The following is a 15508-nucleotide window of genomic DNA, read 5'->3' as shown; positions in this document are numbered from 1 at the left end:
GGGATTTTTTTTACCAGCCTGCCAGACGCATTGCTTGATCGTTCTCATCATTATGGGAACCCACTCCCCTATCCTTCTGCCTGTTTCCCCTCTTTGTATTTCCCCACCCGTGTCTCTTCTGGTCCTTAAGAGGAGAGGCATGGAATCAATGATAGTATGGTTCTCTTGATACTTGGCGACTGGCTTACCTATTACTCCACGACCGTGTACTCAGATGCAACGTTTGTCTCTCTCCATCTTGATTCCTTCTCTCTCAACCTTGTTTATCCTCCAGCCCCCGACACTGTCCTAAGGATCCCATCTGGGGGCTCTAAGGGTGCAGGGGCATGCAGTGGGCTATGATCTCAGCATGCTGGGGTCCCCATTCTCTTCATGAAGAGAGACTGTTTTCCACCTTCCCCTCTGAGCCCCAGGATTTCCACGGGGGTGGAAATCAAAGACCCTGCCCAACTTCCTTGGAGGATGACTCTCGTTTCATAGGGAAGGTGAAAACTTGCCTCAAGTAGACCCGGGAGCTCTCGGGGCCAGGCTGGGATCAAGGTAACATCGCTCTGGAGGTAGAGGAGCAGTCTTGCTGGGAGGTGCTCTGAGATGTGGAGGGAGCGGATGGAAAGGAGGGATGGGTGGCTTGCTGTCCACTGGGGAGACATGGTGTTGGGACCAGGAAGACATGGGGTCTGAGCCACTGGCCATCCAGAGGCCACGGCCGGTGAATACAGAAGGGTTAAACCCTACCTTAGACTTACACAGATTTGTTCACTTACCGCCTTGAAACACCGGTTGCCTTCCAGCTTCTGGATCCAGCTATCAAATCTTAGAAGGTCCCAAGAACGCAACAGTGCTGGAGGGCTCAGAGGCTCGCTTCAACTGCACGGTCTCACAGGGCTGGAGGCTCATCATGTGGGCTCTGAACGGCACGGTGGTTCTGAGCATCACGCCCTCAGAGCCCATCATCACCAACGACCGCTTTACCTCTGCGAGCTACGAAGAGGGCGGCAACTCCATCTCTGAGATGATAATCCATGACGTGCAGCTCCGTGACGCGGGGCACATCAAGTGCAGCCTCCAGAACAGCGACCGCGATGCATCCGCTTTCCTTTCAGTGCAAGGTGGGTGCACAGGTGGCTCTGAGCGGAGCAGGTGGAGGCGGCTGGGTTGGATGGCGGGGGCACAGGAGGACCCTGCATGCATCCAGGGTCTGCCCTCAGCGTGTTAGGCTGAGAAGTACGAATGCCTGTTGTTTTGTTGTTTGTCGTTTGTTACCCCAACTCTTCACCGAATCTCTTTCTGCCCTTCTTCCTGTTTCCCCTACCTCATCTCTTCTTTCCTTTCTCTTTTCTTTCACTAAGACTCTTAAAGACAGGTCTTATCACTTTCCCATCGCTATCCCACCGAGAGCTTTTGTGGACATACACCCCAGATTCTCCCAGGCCGGTTGTGGCCACTGCTCTTTGATTTAGGAATAGTTGCCCATCACTGCCGTTTCTCTGGTGTTTTATATACTTGTCGCTCTTTCCTTGCCTTATGTCACGTATGCACTTTGAATCATGATTTTTTTACCCTTTTCCTCTTTCCAGTTGAGTTTTCCCAGTCCTTTACTCTTTCCTGCCCCCAGCGGTTCTTGTAGTCAAAGGTGGGTGTTCACTAACTATACCAAACATTTTAGGGAAAAGAGTAAGCGAAATTTATCACAAGGGATAGTTTATTTTTCATTTCCAGAGGTAATTTTGAGGTGCTCTAAATCATGGTATGTAGTGAAAAGAAAAATAAAAGGATGCTTTACAAGAATTCAGAACATCTTTATCAAAGTTTAATCACTTTGCAATCCTTAAAATGCAATTATATGGTATTTGTAGATGCATTGGAGCTAGTTGAGCTCCTGATTTCTGTGGCAGCGTTTCTTAAGAAAACCACGTCGTATTTTGAAATTTTTTCTTATGTCTATTTATTGGCTTGTCTAGGAGAAATTTCCAAACATTTGATCTGTGTTAATGTTGCATCAAATCCAGTTTGATAACATTTGGTAGGAATGCAGGTCTACGTATTTCTACCTGCTTTTTTTTTTTTTTTTTTTACTTAGCCAAAATGTTGTCCCTTTACTTTTATGTGTCTTTAATTTTATACGGCTTAATGATATTTTCAAAATAGTGATTTTTATGAGACTACTGGCTTAGTTTGCATTGATCAGATTCTTACCATAATGATTTGTGGCACAAGGGAAAGAACACAGGAAAAATGGAATCAAAGACACGAGTTCTGGGTTCGCTGTCATCAGTTACCAACTTAGTGACTCCTGAGGTGGCCCGACTTCTTCATCTGTAAAAGAAGGATAAGGCTCCCCCGCCCCACCTCACAGGTGTACTGTGAGGGTCAGACGAAGCAGTGACTGACGATGGCTTGAAGACCCCAAAGTCCTGTTTGATTCAATTTATCGCACATGGAGCTGGGAGCCAGCGTGGGCTAGTGGTTCATAATGCAGGCTTGGGAGCCTGAATGCTAGGTTCTGATTCCAGCTGTATCACTTGCTAACTGGGTGACCTTGGCCGCTATTTAATGACTTTGTGCCCTAGTTTCCTCATCAGAAGGTTGTTGTGGGATCAACTGCGTAGGTCCAATAAAGTCTTTACAACAGCACTTGGGTCATGGCCATCTCCGTATAGCCAATTGCATTCCTGATAGGAGCACACCATTGTGTTGGGCATCTGGAAGTGCACTCAAAGATGGATAGAAGAAGACAGAGTCCTGTCCTCAAGGGCCTCCCGGGAAGAGTAGACCATGCACATGCAGGGATAGCATGAGCGGCCTGGAGATGCTGCCAGGTGCTGTGAGGGAGACAAGTTCAGGTTTGAATTGGGAGGGGAGATAGAGAAAGAGCAAAGCCTGTACAGATGACTCCGTGTTGAGGTGCCCTTCTGTGCTTCGAAGGTTTGGGGATGCTAGGCCAAGGGGGGAAGTGAGGAGGGGGACACCTCGATCAAGGACACAGGGCCAAAGGCATGACTTAATTGATATGTTCATGGCACATCAAATTCATAGGTCCTTGTGTTTTTATAGCAGCTTTGCTCAAAGCTCCACATCTATAAAGTTGTCTGTGCCTAAACACGCATTTTTGTCGGTTGGCAATTACCGTAGCTTTTAGTTTTTTTTTTTTTTTTTTCAACGTTTATTTATTTTTGGGACAGAGAGAGACACAGCATGAACGGGGGAGGGGCAGAGAGAGAGGGAGACACAGAATCGGAAACAGGCTCCAGGCTCCGAGCCATCAGCCCAGAGCCCGACGCGGGGCTCGAACTCACGGACCGCGAGATCGTGACCTGGCTGAAGTCGGACGCTTAACCGACTGCGCCACCCAGGCGCCCCCGTAGCTTTTAGTTTTGATACACATGGAAGATTAAGCATTTGGGATGATAAATTCTTTCCCAAGGTCATGCGGAAGGAACCCATAGACCGGGCACCGAACTTGGTCGTATTAACCTGGGTTCCAGTGGTCTGAATGGCTCTTTGTTCCCAGAGGAACAAATGTTCTCTAAGCAACAGGATCTTTTTCAAGGGAAAAGAATCTTGAAGAAAGAGGAAACATCCATGTTATTTTTAAAATGGTTTAGCTGAAGATTTATTTTTTCTAGCTCATGTATCAGCAAGAAAAAGAGAGCTTACATAGCTCCCTCTAGAGTCATCTTAGATCTGTGTGAATGCTACAGTCATCACCTTTGTATAGTGTTCATTGCGCTACGCGATAAGCTTTGTGAAAGCCAGTGGGAAAAGTTGAATCACAAATATGTGTAGAAAGAGGAAATGCTTCCGGTTGCTGATTTGTCCATCCATTGCCAAGTCTGCCCATTAAATCACACACCAAATTCTAGACCCCTTGTATTTCGAGGGCCAGTAGACTTGAGTTCAAGATCGTCCCTTATTAATTGAGGCAATACCTCTCCTTCCAGTTTCTGTCATCTTAAACCTCTCCACCAAATGAAACAGTGAGTGGAGAAGAAGGAATAAGTACAAAACCCTTTACATGTAAGGAACAAATCCATTTCCCTCGCATTGTTGCATTTACAGTAATCCCTGCATTAGCAAACAGGCTTTACTTACCCCGAGAGACTGTTGAGGAAAGGAATGGTTGGAAATTTAACATTTTAGAGTAAGAGGAGCTTTCAGAGCTGACCCAGTTCCATCTAGTTTGGGAACTGTTGGGCATCCCCTAGAACTTTCAGGGTCCGTAAGGTCACGACTGCTTCCATTATAATACTAACATGTGAATTGCCTTTCCTACGCTCGTTTCACTTATGCCCACGGGATGTCTTTCCCAATAACTGATGTATAATGATACAAAGTCATGCAAAAGTGAAAGGTCAATTAAAGCGCCAGATAGAGCAATGGGTTTGTATGTCAAAGAGAATGAGAGTTCCTTTATATAGTTTCAGTTTCCACAGTGCAACTACCCTGTAAGAAATCACTGCTTGCCAAGTGTTGGGACAATATCAAGGAACATATGTGATTATTTGAAAAACCTTCTCACTGTTTCACCTATATATCCATGGGAGGTCAGATTTATTTATTTGTTAAAATTTTTTTTTTAAAAACGTTTATTCACTTTTGAGAGGCAGAGAGTGAGCAGGGGAGGGGCAGAGAGAGAGGGAGGCACAGAATCCAAAGCAGCTCCAGGCTCTGAGCCGTCAGCACAGAGCTCAATGCGGGACTCAAACTCATGATCTGTGAGATCATGACCTGAGCTGAAGTCGGAGGCTTAACCAACTGAGCCATCCAGGCACCTCCATGTGAAGTCAGTTTTAAAAATATACTCCAGTAAAGCCATTTATTGAATATATTGCAACAGCTTGAATGCAGAACCAGATATGAGAATCCAGCTAGACGTTAAAGAGATTTGCAGAAATCTAAAACAATGATATTCTTCTCAATAATTTATGTTGGGTTAAAAACACAGGTGTTTTTCATCATAATATGGTAATCCACGGTGACATGTAGTGATTTGTCATTGTTATTTTAAATATCTTTAAAAATAAATATTCTAATTTCAAGTATGGTAAATATTTTTTAAAGTTTATTTATTTATTTTGAGAGAGGGAGAGAGTGAGCGTACAAGCAGGGGAGGGGCAGAGAGAGGGGGTGAGAGAGAGACAGAGAGAGAGAGAGAGAGAGAGAGAGAGAGAGAGAGAATCCCAAGCAGGCTCCATGCTGTCAGCACAGACCTGATGTGGGCCTTGAACTCAGGAACCATGAGAGTATGACCTGAGCCAAAATCAAGAGTCAGATGCTTAATTGACTGAACCACCCAGGTGTGCTCAAGTATGGTAAATTTGATAGAACATAAACAAAATGTCTTTGGAGTCCTCAGTGATTTTTAAGAGTACTGAAACAAAACCATTTGAAAACCACTGATCTAGTCAGATTGTTTCATCTGACCTTTAAAAACAGAGAGTGATTGCCCAGGTGAGGGCAATTTGAGAACTGAGGGTTTTTTTTTTTTTTTTAATGTTTATTTATTTTATTTTGAGAGAGAGGGAGAGTGCAAGCAGGGGAGGGGCAGAGAGGGACACACAGAATCTGAAGCAGGCTCCCAGCTCCGAGCTGTCAGCACAGAGCCCGACGCAGGGCTCAAACTCATGGACCTTGAGATCATGACCTGAACCAAAGTTGGCTGCTTAACTGACTGAGCCACTCAGGTGCCCTGAGACTGAGTTTTTGATTCTTAGTCCAGTGTTCTTCCCATTATATTATACAACAGGGAGGATATTTTAATTTGGACGCTTGGGTGTTTCACTAAGGCTGTGTCTTTACCGGAGCCAATCCTCAGGTTATTTTATTAATATTAGCACACACAAGTCCTATTTTCATATAGGTTGTTTATAGTGTGAACATTGACATATGCAGGTAGGCCATTGATAAAAACCGTAAGGTTTTTAATTTATCTATTATATTCTGGTACATAATTTTGGGCAATTATTGTTATAATTATATTAGATTTGATTTTGAATTCATTTGCAACTGGAAAAACATTTTAAGGAAATACTATAGGAAGTTCTGTTTAGAAATGTATGACCCCCAAAATAAAATGAAATGAATCTGACCGACCAAAGGCCAGGAGCAACTTGCTTCCCATGACCCCGACCGAGATACGTTCTCCTGACAATGGAAAGAATGTATAAAGGTTTTTCCCTTTTTGCTTTTGCTCCCAGGAGAGCCCAGGACAACTTTGCAACTTCACTTGAGTGACTGAGTAGCCTACTCTGGCAGGCACACTTGCCCTCTCTTTCCCATAGAATTCATATTCTCCTGGATCCTGATTTTTATTTATTCATTTCCTCTGGAATTATATGTTCTCTGGTGAGCAACCTCCCCTTCATCCATGAACCTGGCAGGTCTAAATAAAGACACAGGTCAAACCTGAGTTAAGGTTCTCGATACAGACACAGCCAGTTTGGCCTTGGGAAGATGGCTCTCGTGAAATGCGATCCAAGGGGAAAATTAAAGACAACCTGAAACCAACAGAGGTGTGGTCACCCCTTTGGAACATTTCTCTTTTCTTCTTTAGTTATGGGGGCGTTGCTCATTCCCGGAGGCAACCTTGTAGTCGCGGAGGATGAACCTTGTAATGTGACTTGCCACGCATGGGGCTGGATCCCGCCCCCAGGTATTTCCTGGGATATCGGCGTTCCCGTGAGCCACTCCAGCTATCATTCCGTTCCGGAGCCCAACAGTCCCCAAAGTGCAGTGAGCGTCCTGACTCTCACACCACAGGGCAACGGGACTTTGACTTGTGTGGCCACCATGAAAGGGCTGCATGCCCACAAGTCTGTAACTGTGAATCTTACTGTGGTTCAGCCTCCTTTGGGTAAGTGAAGACCTTTTGCTTTATATAAAATAAAAATATTGTTGCATGCTTATATTTCATATGGGGTGCTCTCAGTCAACAATGCCTAGGAAAATTGTATGGTGACCTTGATTTTAGGTAGGGATGGTGATGGAGACAAATTAGTGTCAGCTTAGTGATGCCGCAATTCCACTTTTAAATTTCATCTTCAAGTGTCTCTTTTTTTTTAATGTTTATTTTTGAAAGAGAGAGAGAGAGAGAGAGACAGAGCTTGAGCAGGGGAGGGGCAGAGAGAGAGGGAGACACAGAATCCGAAACAGGCTCCAGGCTCTGAGCTGTCAGCACAGCGCCCGACGTGGGGCTTGAACCCACGAACTGTGAGATCATGACCTGAGCCGAAGTCGGACGCTTAACCGACTGAGCCACCCAGGCGCCCCAAGTGTTTTTATTTTTGACTTCCTTATGGAAACCATTAAGAACCTTGACAATTATCATAAAACACATCAGGTTCAGGGATAAACACTTGAAGTCAGTGTTTCTCTGTAGCTTTTATCTGTTGTTCCAGTTTGATCCCATCCTCTTGGCCAGTATGGGGCAAGCTCTTCTAATATTTGAGGAGGGTGTGCGGGCCCTCTTGGATTCCTTCCAATCTCAGTAGCATATGGTTTCTTTCTTTCTTTCTTTCTTTCTTTCTTTCTTTCTTTCTTTCTTTCTGTCTTTCTGTCTTTCTGTCTTTCTTTCTGTCTTTCTTTCTGTCTTTCTGTCTTTCTGTCTTTCTTTCTGTCTTTCTGTCTTTCTTTCTCCCAACAGATCCACAGTGTATTTGAAGGCACCACGTCTTATATTTTAAAAAATATAGCTAAAAACTCAACTAAATGACATGAATTTAGAGTTTAGATTCCCAAGAGAACCTACTGTAGGGTCCTTGGCATACCAAAAACTCTAACCACACCGCCTACAGGGCTGCAGAGCCTGCTTGAACTCTGTCAGCCTGGAACAAGAAGAAAACGTGGGGCCAGGACTGGAGATCAACCTTCAGTCTTTCATTTTGCAAAAGAGGACTGAAAGGGAGGCCTAGAGAGGTGCTGTGCTCTGGCTGGGGCAGAGCAGGACCTAGAAGCCAGGTAGGGGTTCTCTCTTGGTCCAAAGAGTTTCCCACTACAAAAACACCTTTACTTGAGATCTTCCAAAGTTCAGAACAAAGTGATGGCCAGAGAAAGATTGATGATGAAGAAGAGGAAGAAGGAGAAGGAGAAGAGGAGGAGGAAGAAGAAGAAACACAGCACTTGCCAAGTAAAGGCTCTGTTTTAAGTGCTTCTCAGATGTTAACTGAATTAACATGCACAGCAGGTCTATGAGTGGACCCTGTTATTACTTCTGTTGCAGAGGTGAGGTGACAGGGAAATAGTATGGTTTGGAATTTGCCCGTGTCTGCAGAACTAGTAAATGGCAGAGATGGCCCTGCTGGTCTGTCTCCAGAATCTGCTCACCTGTCAGCTCTGCGTTTCACTTGTGTGGGCATGTGGGTGAAAGGAACAATCCAAATGACAGCCCTACCTTAGTTTAAAGCTAGGTTCTCTTTTCTGCTTATTATGGATCTTTGATAAGAAATACAATTGCTGAGAAGTCTGTTTTGCTTGCTGTTTGCTATGAGCATTGTGAGACCTTTCCTGGATGTAACCCGCTGTGTAATAGAATGGGTTGTAAACCTTCCTAAATGAATGTAGTCTGATATGTAATGAAATGAGTAATTGTAGTAATTGTACATAAACTAACTGGCGTCCTTCGCTTCTGTAATCTTGCTTGCTTAACACATTCCTCCCCTGCCCCCTTTTTCTCCTCCCACCACAAGTAACGGACAAAGCCTTCTCGCCGAAGGACAGACCAAGGACGCCCAATCTGAAAATAACAAATGTCCTTACTTTAAAATTTACCAATCAGGACCCTCACTCACCTATGCTGTTTGTCCCTGTCTATAAAAACCCTATACCGACCCTGATCGAGGTCTCTTAGCGTCACCGGCAACGAGTGCGCAGAGGTCCAGGTTCGAACCTGCAATAAACGCCCCTTGCCGCTTGGCTTTGACTCACGACTCTGGTGGTCTTTTGTGGGAGGTTTAGGAACTTCGGGCATTACAGTGGGCAGCCACGTGGGGGGATGGGGGAGTGTCCTATGGCTTCCATAACAGTGTTCCACAAAGTGGGTGGCTTATACCAGAGAAATATGTTATGTCACAGCTCTGGAGGCTGAATGTCTGAGATCAAGGTGTTGGTGGGCCTGGTTCTTTCCAGGAACCATAAGGGAATGATCTCTAGGCCTCTCTCTTAGCTTCTGGTATTTGCTGGTGGTCTTTGGTGTTTCTTGGCTTGTAGAAGTAGCAACCTGACCTCTGTTGTCATCTTCACGGGATGCTCTGTCTGTGTGCTTGTCTGCGTCCAAATTTCCCCTTTAAAAATTTTTTAAAATTTATTTATTTTGAGAAAGAGAGAGAGAGAGAGAGAGAGAGAGAGAGAGAGAGAGAGAATTCCTAACAGGCTCCATACCGTCAGCACAGATTCTGATGCAGAGCTTGAACCCATGAACTATGAGATCATGACCTGAGCCAAAACCAAAAGCTGGATGCTCAACCAACTGAGCCACCCGGGTACCCCTAAATTTCCCTTTTTTATAAGGACACCACTCATATTGGATTATGGGACCCATCCTATCAAGTATAACCTCATCTTAACTAAATTGCCTCTGCAATACTCTGTTTTCAAATAAGATTACATTCTGGGAATGCTGGGGGTTAGTACTTTAACACATGAATTTTAGGGGGACACAAGTCAACCCGTCATCACAGATGATGTCTCCGTGAACCTATAAAAAGCCAGTCAGAGACTAACCTGTGGTCAGTACCAACAGTTCTGTGCTTTGCACTGTGGGGATTGGTCTTGGTGCAATGAGCACAAGCTTGTCCCACCATTGCTAAAACTTTGCCTCTTGTCTCTGATTCAGATGCTCCCAGAGACCAGGCAGACAACAGAAACGAAAGCATAAGTGAATACATGTGTCAGGTAGAAGATGGAGTGGAGGGGCCCATTGGGAACCAGACATCATGCTCCATCCACACGGAACAGCTCTATCAGTGCCAGCTGGTTGTTGCCAATGGGAAAGGAGATCCAGGGCTGGCAGATCTCTGATCTGGATCTGGTGACTATCAATGCTTTTGAGGGTGAAGGACACCGAAATCTGTGTTTCTTTGGTTTTAAGTCAAGATTAATTTATTTTAGCTTATTAAATTCAAGGGAATTTGGCTTATTCTCTGCTAAGACGACGTAAGAAGATAAAACGAGAATTCAAACCCAGCTTGTTTTTCTGTCTCCAGTTTATTATTTTGAACAACTAAAACCTTTAGAAAAATTGCAAGACCAGTACAATGAATACCTGTGTGCCTTTGCCTAGATACAACAAATGTTAACATTTTGTCCTGTTTGCCCCTCTCTCAGCTTTTTCTTTGGCTGAGCCATTTGAGAGCTTCTGTTAAATAAATACCTAAATACCTTGGCATGTGTATCATAAGAACAAAGGCATTCTACTTAACCACACATGATGTCGTCAGCAATCACGAAATGTAATGCTGACACAATACTATTATGTAATATACAGCCCATATTCACATTTCCCCAAGTATCCTTTATAGTGATTTTCTTCTCCAAACCAGAATCCAGTCAAAGACCATGCATTGCCTTTGGCTGTCAGGTGTATTGTTTCCTTCCCTTACTCTTGAATGGCTCCCTCACCTTTTCTGTCTTTCCTGATATAAACCTATTTTGATTTGGGGCTAAATATTCTTGGCAAGCCATGGGTATTGTCATGTAGGCACATGATGCCGATTTTCTCTATCATTGGCAATGAATTTGGTCATTTGGCTAATGATTTCTCTGTTGTAATGATACCTTTCTCCTTTATAATTAATACATAATCAGCGTATACTGTATGAATGTCTCATTTCCTGGCAGTCTTTCACCTCATAGCTTTTGTGTTCATCAATAAGTCATTGCCTAAATCTGTTGCTTCTATGGTGGTTGTAAAAGAATGATTTTCTGGCTCCATAATTTTTCTATCTTTGTTTGTTGGTGGTCTTCTGTAAAGAAGAGACTTCTTTTGCCTTTTTTTCCTTTTCCTTTTCTTTCTTTTTTTTTTTAAAACAGTTTTAGTATGGACTCCTTTTTATCCAATACACTATTATCTGCTCCTGTCATTATTCATTTTGATGTTCAGGTTGCTCCATATTTGGCTAGTGGGAATCCCTTCCAGCTGGTCCAGTGTCCTTTTTTTTTTTTTTCTTATTATTTTTTTTAAATTTATTTTTGGGACAGAGAGAGACAGAGCATGAACGGGGGAGGGGCAGAGAGAGAGGGAGACACAGAATCGGAAACAGGCTCCAGGCTCTGAGCCATCAGCCCAGAGCCCGACGCGGGGCTCGAACTCACGGACCGCGAGATCGTGACCTGGCTGAAGTCGGACGCTTAACCGACTGCGCCACCCAGGCGCCCCGGTCCAGTGTCCTTTTTGACATGGCCCTTAGTTTTTGAGCAGTCAGCCTAGTAAGATGATGTTCTGAAGTCCCTATGCATTTCACCTCTTCTACCTGGAATCAGCCATTTCTCCAAGGAGCCAGTCCAGCTTGCTTTGAAGCTATTTAAATATGATAAAGTATGGTCCAGGCTTTGAAAGGGAGGATTGAAAAAAAAAGAAAGTTCCATTAGCCCCAAATGCAATGAAATCGACTGTTGAAACTGCACATCTTAACAAGATAACACTGCAACAGAGCTCTGGTCTGATGGATCATGCCCCAGAGAAATGGATTTTAGAGATTCGCTTGCCTGCAAAGCTTTTCTTTTGTAGGGAAGGGTAAGGAGCACTTAATTTCCGTTGATCAGGTTTAATTCAGCTGAGGGCCTCGTAAACTGGGACTGGGGGAGTTAGGCCTTAGTTACGGCAGCTGGGGTCCCCGCAGCCTCAAAGGGAAGCCCAGTGGGCGCCTTGCAATGAGTCTTACTTTATGGGACTCATTTGGAAAAGGGTAATTTGTTTCTAAATTATTCATCAAGATCCAGAGCAGCTGGCGGCTGGCTGCGTGTTGTACATTTTATGCAAGTTTTAGTAGCTGAAGACCTCATTACAGCGCGGGCTGCTGGTGCGTGGGAGGCTTCCAGAAACACAGCCAGCGGCCCGGAGAGCCCAGAAGCAGCAAGCCTGGGCTGTGCAGGCTTCTTCAGGAATCGATAAGCATCAGTCGTGCCACCCATTTCCTCCTAAAAGTGCGAGAAGTCTTCACTTCTGGAATAGTCCCTGTGAGTCGTGGCAAGAATGACAATGGCCGTTTAGGAAGCCTGTAATTAGTTCAAGCCAAATAAAACACTCACTGACTCCTGAAAGAGAAGCATCCTGAAAAGATACTGCTAATTTTTTTTTTTTTTTTTAAAGATCGATTTTCTTGATTCCAGAAGCAACACCGCATTGCAGACACACAGACGGCCGAAAGTGGGAGCTCCTCTCACAACCCCCCTTCAGATAAGCGCTCTCAGCCCTCTGTGCCCCCAGCTGCCTGGTTTCGTCTGTTTTCTTGCTTGGTGTGCAGGCCAGTGAAGCGTTCCAACAAAGCAACATTGTTGGGACAGGGGAGCCCCCGGTAGAGTGTAGTGATTCCTGGTTATAATCTTAGTTTTGTGGGGAGTGGTGATTTTGACGGCCCGGGAGTGGCAGTCCTGGGTCACAGCTCTGGCTCCCGCTATGTGATTCTGAGCAAGTCACTGACTTCGGAGCTTAGTCTTCTTGCCTGTTAAATGAGAAGCAGAAGCATAGAGCAGAAGTTCTCTTACCCGGCTGCCTGTTAGCCTCCAGGAGCTTTGACGCACATGGTGAATGCTCAGGGCCCATCCCAAAGGTTCCGACGTAATTGGTTTGTGCAGAGCCTGGAAATGGACATTTTTGAGAAAGCCCCAGTTCACTGGGCAGTCAGAACTGGGGGCTCCTGCACAGGGAAATCTTGAAGGCCTTGCCTCCTGAGCCAGCTTCATTAGTGCTGTTATCCACACAGATGTGGACACCAGAGAGCCTGGGCTCAGATTCCCAGCTTGCCTGCTGTGTGACTTCAGGCGAGTTACTTAACCTCTCTGTGCCTCAATTTTCTCATCTGTAAAACAGAGATGATAATAATATCTACCTCACACAATTGTTATTGGTGTCAGAAGTAAGCAGGTTAAAACGTCTAAAGTGCTCAGGACAGTCCCTGCTGCAGAGCCCAAGGGCAGGAGAGGGGGGCGGCTTTTATCACTTGTCTCATTGATTCAGAGATCTCCTGTGTGCCCTCCAATCAGCAGAGGAGCACCTTTTCACATGCCGCTGGTGACATTTTGTATCGATCCAATTGGTTTCGAGAAATTCTATAGGCCCTTTTAAAACCCAGAGCATTTCTGTGAGAGCATCTGGGAAGAACTGTCTTCCTTTTCTGTGCAGATGGGTAAAGGACAGCCTTGAAGCTGAGATTAAAGGTGCACAGGAAATTCAGGATTGTGGCCGTGACATGCACAGTTGTGTGAGGGAACGTAGGGCCGAAGGCAAGCAGTGCTCAACTTGGACATCGTCTTCCTTGGTCGCGAGGTGCACGTGTGCATCCTTTCCAGCAACTCTGTCGTTCACCTTGAACCGATTACATCCACATCCTTGGCTAGGACATACGTCAGGGTCCAGCACCTACCTGGACTCCCCATTTCCCGTAAGACCTGGGCTGCAGCTTCCCAGGAGGATTCTTCCAAATTGGACACACAACACAAATAGACAAGAGTCACAGCACCGGGTTTTCTCCTGTTCTGAGAAACAGAACTGAGCCTGTTCTGGTTTTCTCTTGTCCAGCGTTCACTGAGTGTCTTTGTTCCACGTGTCTTATCTGTACAATGGAGGATTATGGACAAGGTCATACCAAGATTCTGTGCTTTCTGCCTGCTCTCATGCTTTCCATCAGTAGATGACCATTATTTATTTTTCTTCCAATCCACTGTAAATGTACCATTTAAAAAGCATCACACTAAGACGTCTATGATATATATGCCTGTGTGCATTCATATGTATGTCATATATGATAAATTAAAAATTGTTATTCAAATAGGAAAAGTTCTTCTGTGTAGCTCCAGTACCAAATTACCCCCCTCGTGGCGCATACCCCATGCTGTCTGGGGGGCCCCACTGGACTAGAGGGAGAGCGAAAGTCTTCCCTCGGTGTGAAACCCCAGGGGAGATTTGACCCCCAGTGGAGGGTGGTCACAGCATATAAGAAGCAAAAGAACGAGCCTTGTGCCTCCTGATACCAGTCGCTGTTTTGGTGAGAGTTTGGGGCTTTTAGGTGAGTGCAGGCAACACTTTGCTGAGCGTGGTGGTTAAATTAAGAGATAAGAGAGTGAGTGAGATCACAGTACCCAGCAGGGTAGCCCTTCCCTTCCTTTAAATAAGTCCTTCCTGAGGGATAGGCAGCTATTTCTGTGCTAGATCAGAGGAAAGGTTGTCACGGTCAAGACTTGGTTGACAGAAGCTTGGCAGACTGGTCATTTTCTCCAGTAGGGGAGGAAAATGCCCTGATAGGGAATGTTTGGGGCAAGTCAGCAAATGTGTGTTGACTTTACCAGTGTGAATTTCAAGCCTATCTCTTGATTGTTTCAAATAGGCTCCAGGCCAGACATGGAGCTTGAACGCGGGGCTTGAACTAACGACCCTGCGATCAAGACCTGAGTTGAGATCAAGAGTCGAGTGCTTAACTGACTGAGTCACCCAGGTGCCCCCCCGCCATCTCTTGACTATTGAGCCAGATCTTAATGTTTAACCCCAGCTGGCTCCCTTAAGAAAGCTAATATTTGAAAACTTCAATTTGTAAACAGTTCATCATACTGATTTAGAATGATGTCAGCAATCTCGAACGTGTGTGTTGTACCCTACAGTGTTCTCAGCACTTTGATATGCATCCCGAGTCTCTGACCAGCCTGGGGGGAAGGGAGCAGGAACTGTGGACGAGTGAGCCAGTGGCCAGTAGAACACAAGTAAACAGTGGCCATGAGATTTCGCTGGATGCACCGACATGAAGCCCAAAGCTCTTTGTCAGTTGCAAAGTTTCCTCATGGTGCTCTGAGTTTAAACTCCAGATTGTGATGATCATAAGTGTGGTTTTGGACTTATTATTGTTATTATTTTTATTTTTATCACATCCATAAGCTGGAGCATCCTGTTGTGTAGCAGGTTGCTTGGGAAGTGTTTGCATTTTGGTATTTTCAAAGTGTAGGCCACCAACCACCTGTATCAGAATCACCTGGGGTGCCATTGCAGACCCCCTGACTTGGCACCACTGGAGGCAGGCTCTGCATTTGCATGTGCAACGAGCATTCCAGGTGATGCTTGGGATTCTGCTCTCGGTGCAGCAGGTGGACAATCTGTATTACTCCCTGGATTGGAAGACACTGGATTGTTTTAAAGCTCCAATTCTGGGGCTGAGGAGGGGTGGTATGAGAAGGGTAGAATTCTGCCCCTACCAACTCTGCCTTTTCTGGGGAATTCTTTTCTATCCCTATCTGTCTCAATTCATCTCAGAAAAATGATGGGTCATGTGGAGATACATCATCCATCCTTCCATCCATCCTTCCATCC

At 45.1% G+C, this 15508-nt stretch overlaps 1 protein-coding gene across 6 annotated transcripts in view; it reads left to right on the top strand.

The window, feature by feature from the left end:
• Nucleotides 1-15508, top strand: part of IGSF5 (immunoglobulin superfamily member 5) — an 89718-nt gene that overhangs the window by 17029 nt on the left and 57181 nt on the right. For all 6 annotated transcript variants that reach the window (XR_006718200.1, XR_006718199.1, XM_045501333.1 and 3 more), the window contains 2 exons: nt 792-1109; nt 6554-6853. Coding sequence is in view for 4 of the 6 variants with exons in the window: in XM_045501333.1 (XP_045357289.1) it covers nt 792-1109; nt 6554-6853 (618 nt within the window). In the remaining 2 variants the exon portion in view is untranslated. The remainder of the gene's footprint in view (nt 1-791; nt 1110-6553; nt 6854-15508) is intronic.

The sequence above is a fragment of the Leopardus geoffroyi genome, chromosome C2 (genome assembly GCF_018350155.1).
Source record: "Leopardus geoffroyi isolate Oge1 chromosome C2, O.geoffroyi_Oge1_pat1.0, whole genome shotgun sequence".
NCBI classification, from domain to species: Eukaryota; Metazoa; Chordata; class Mammalia; order Carnivora; family Felidae; genus Leopardus; species Leopardus geoffroyi.
The sequence above is the reverse complement of the archived record's forward strand: the minus strand, read 5'-3'. Positions and strand labels throughout refer to the sequence as shown.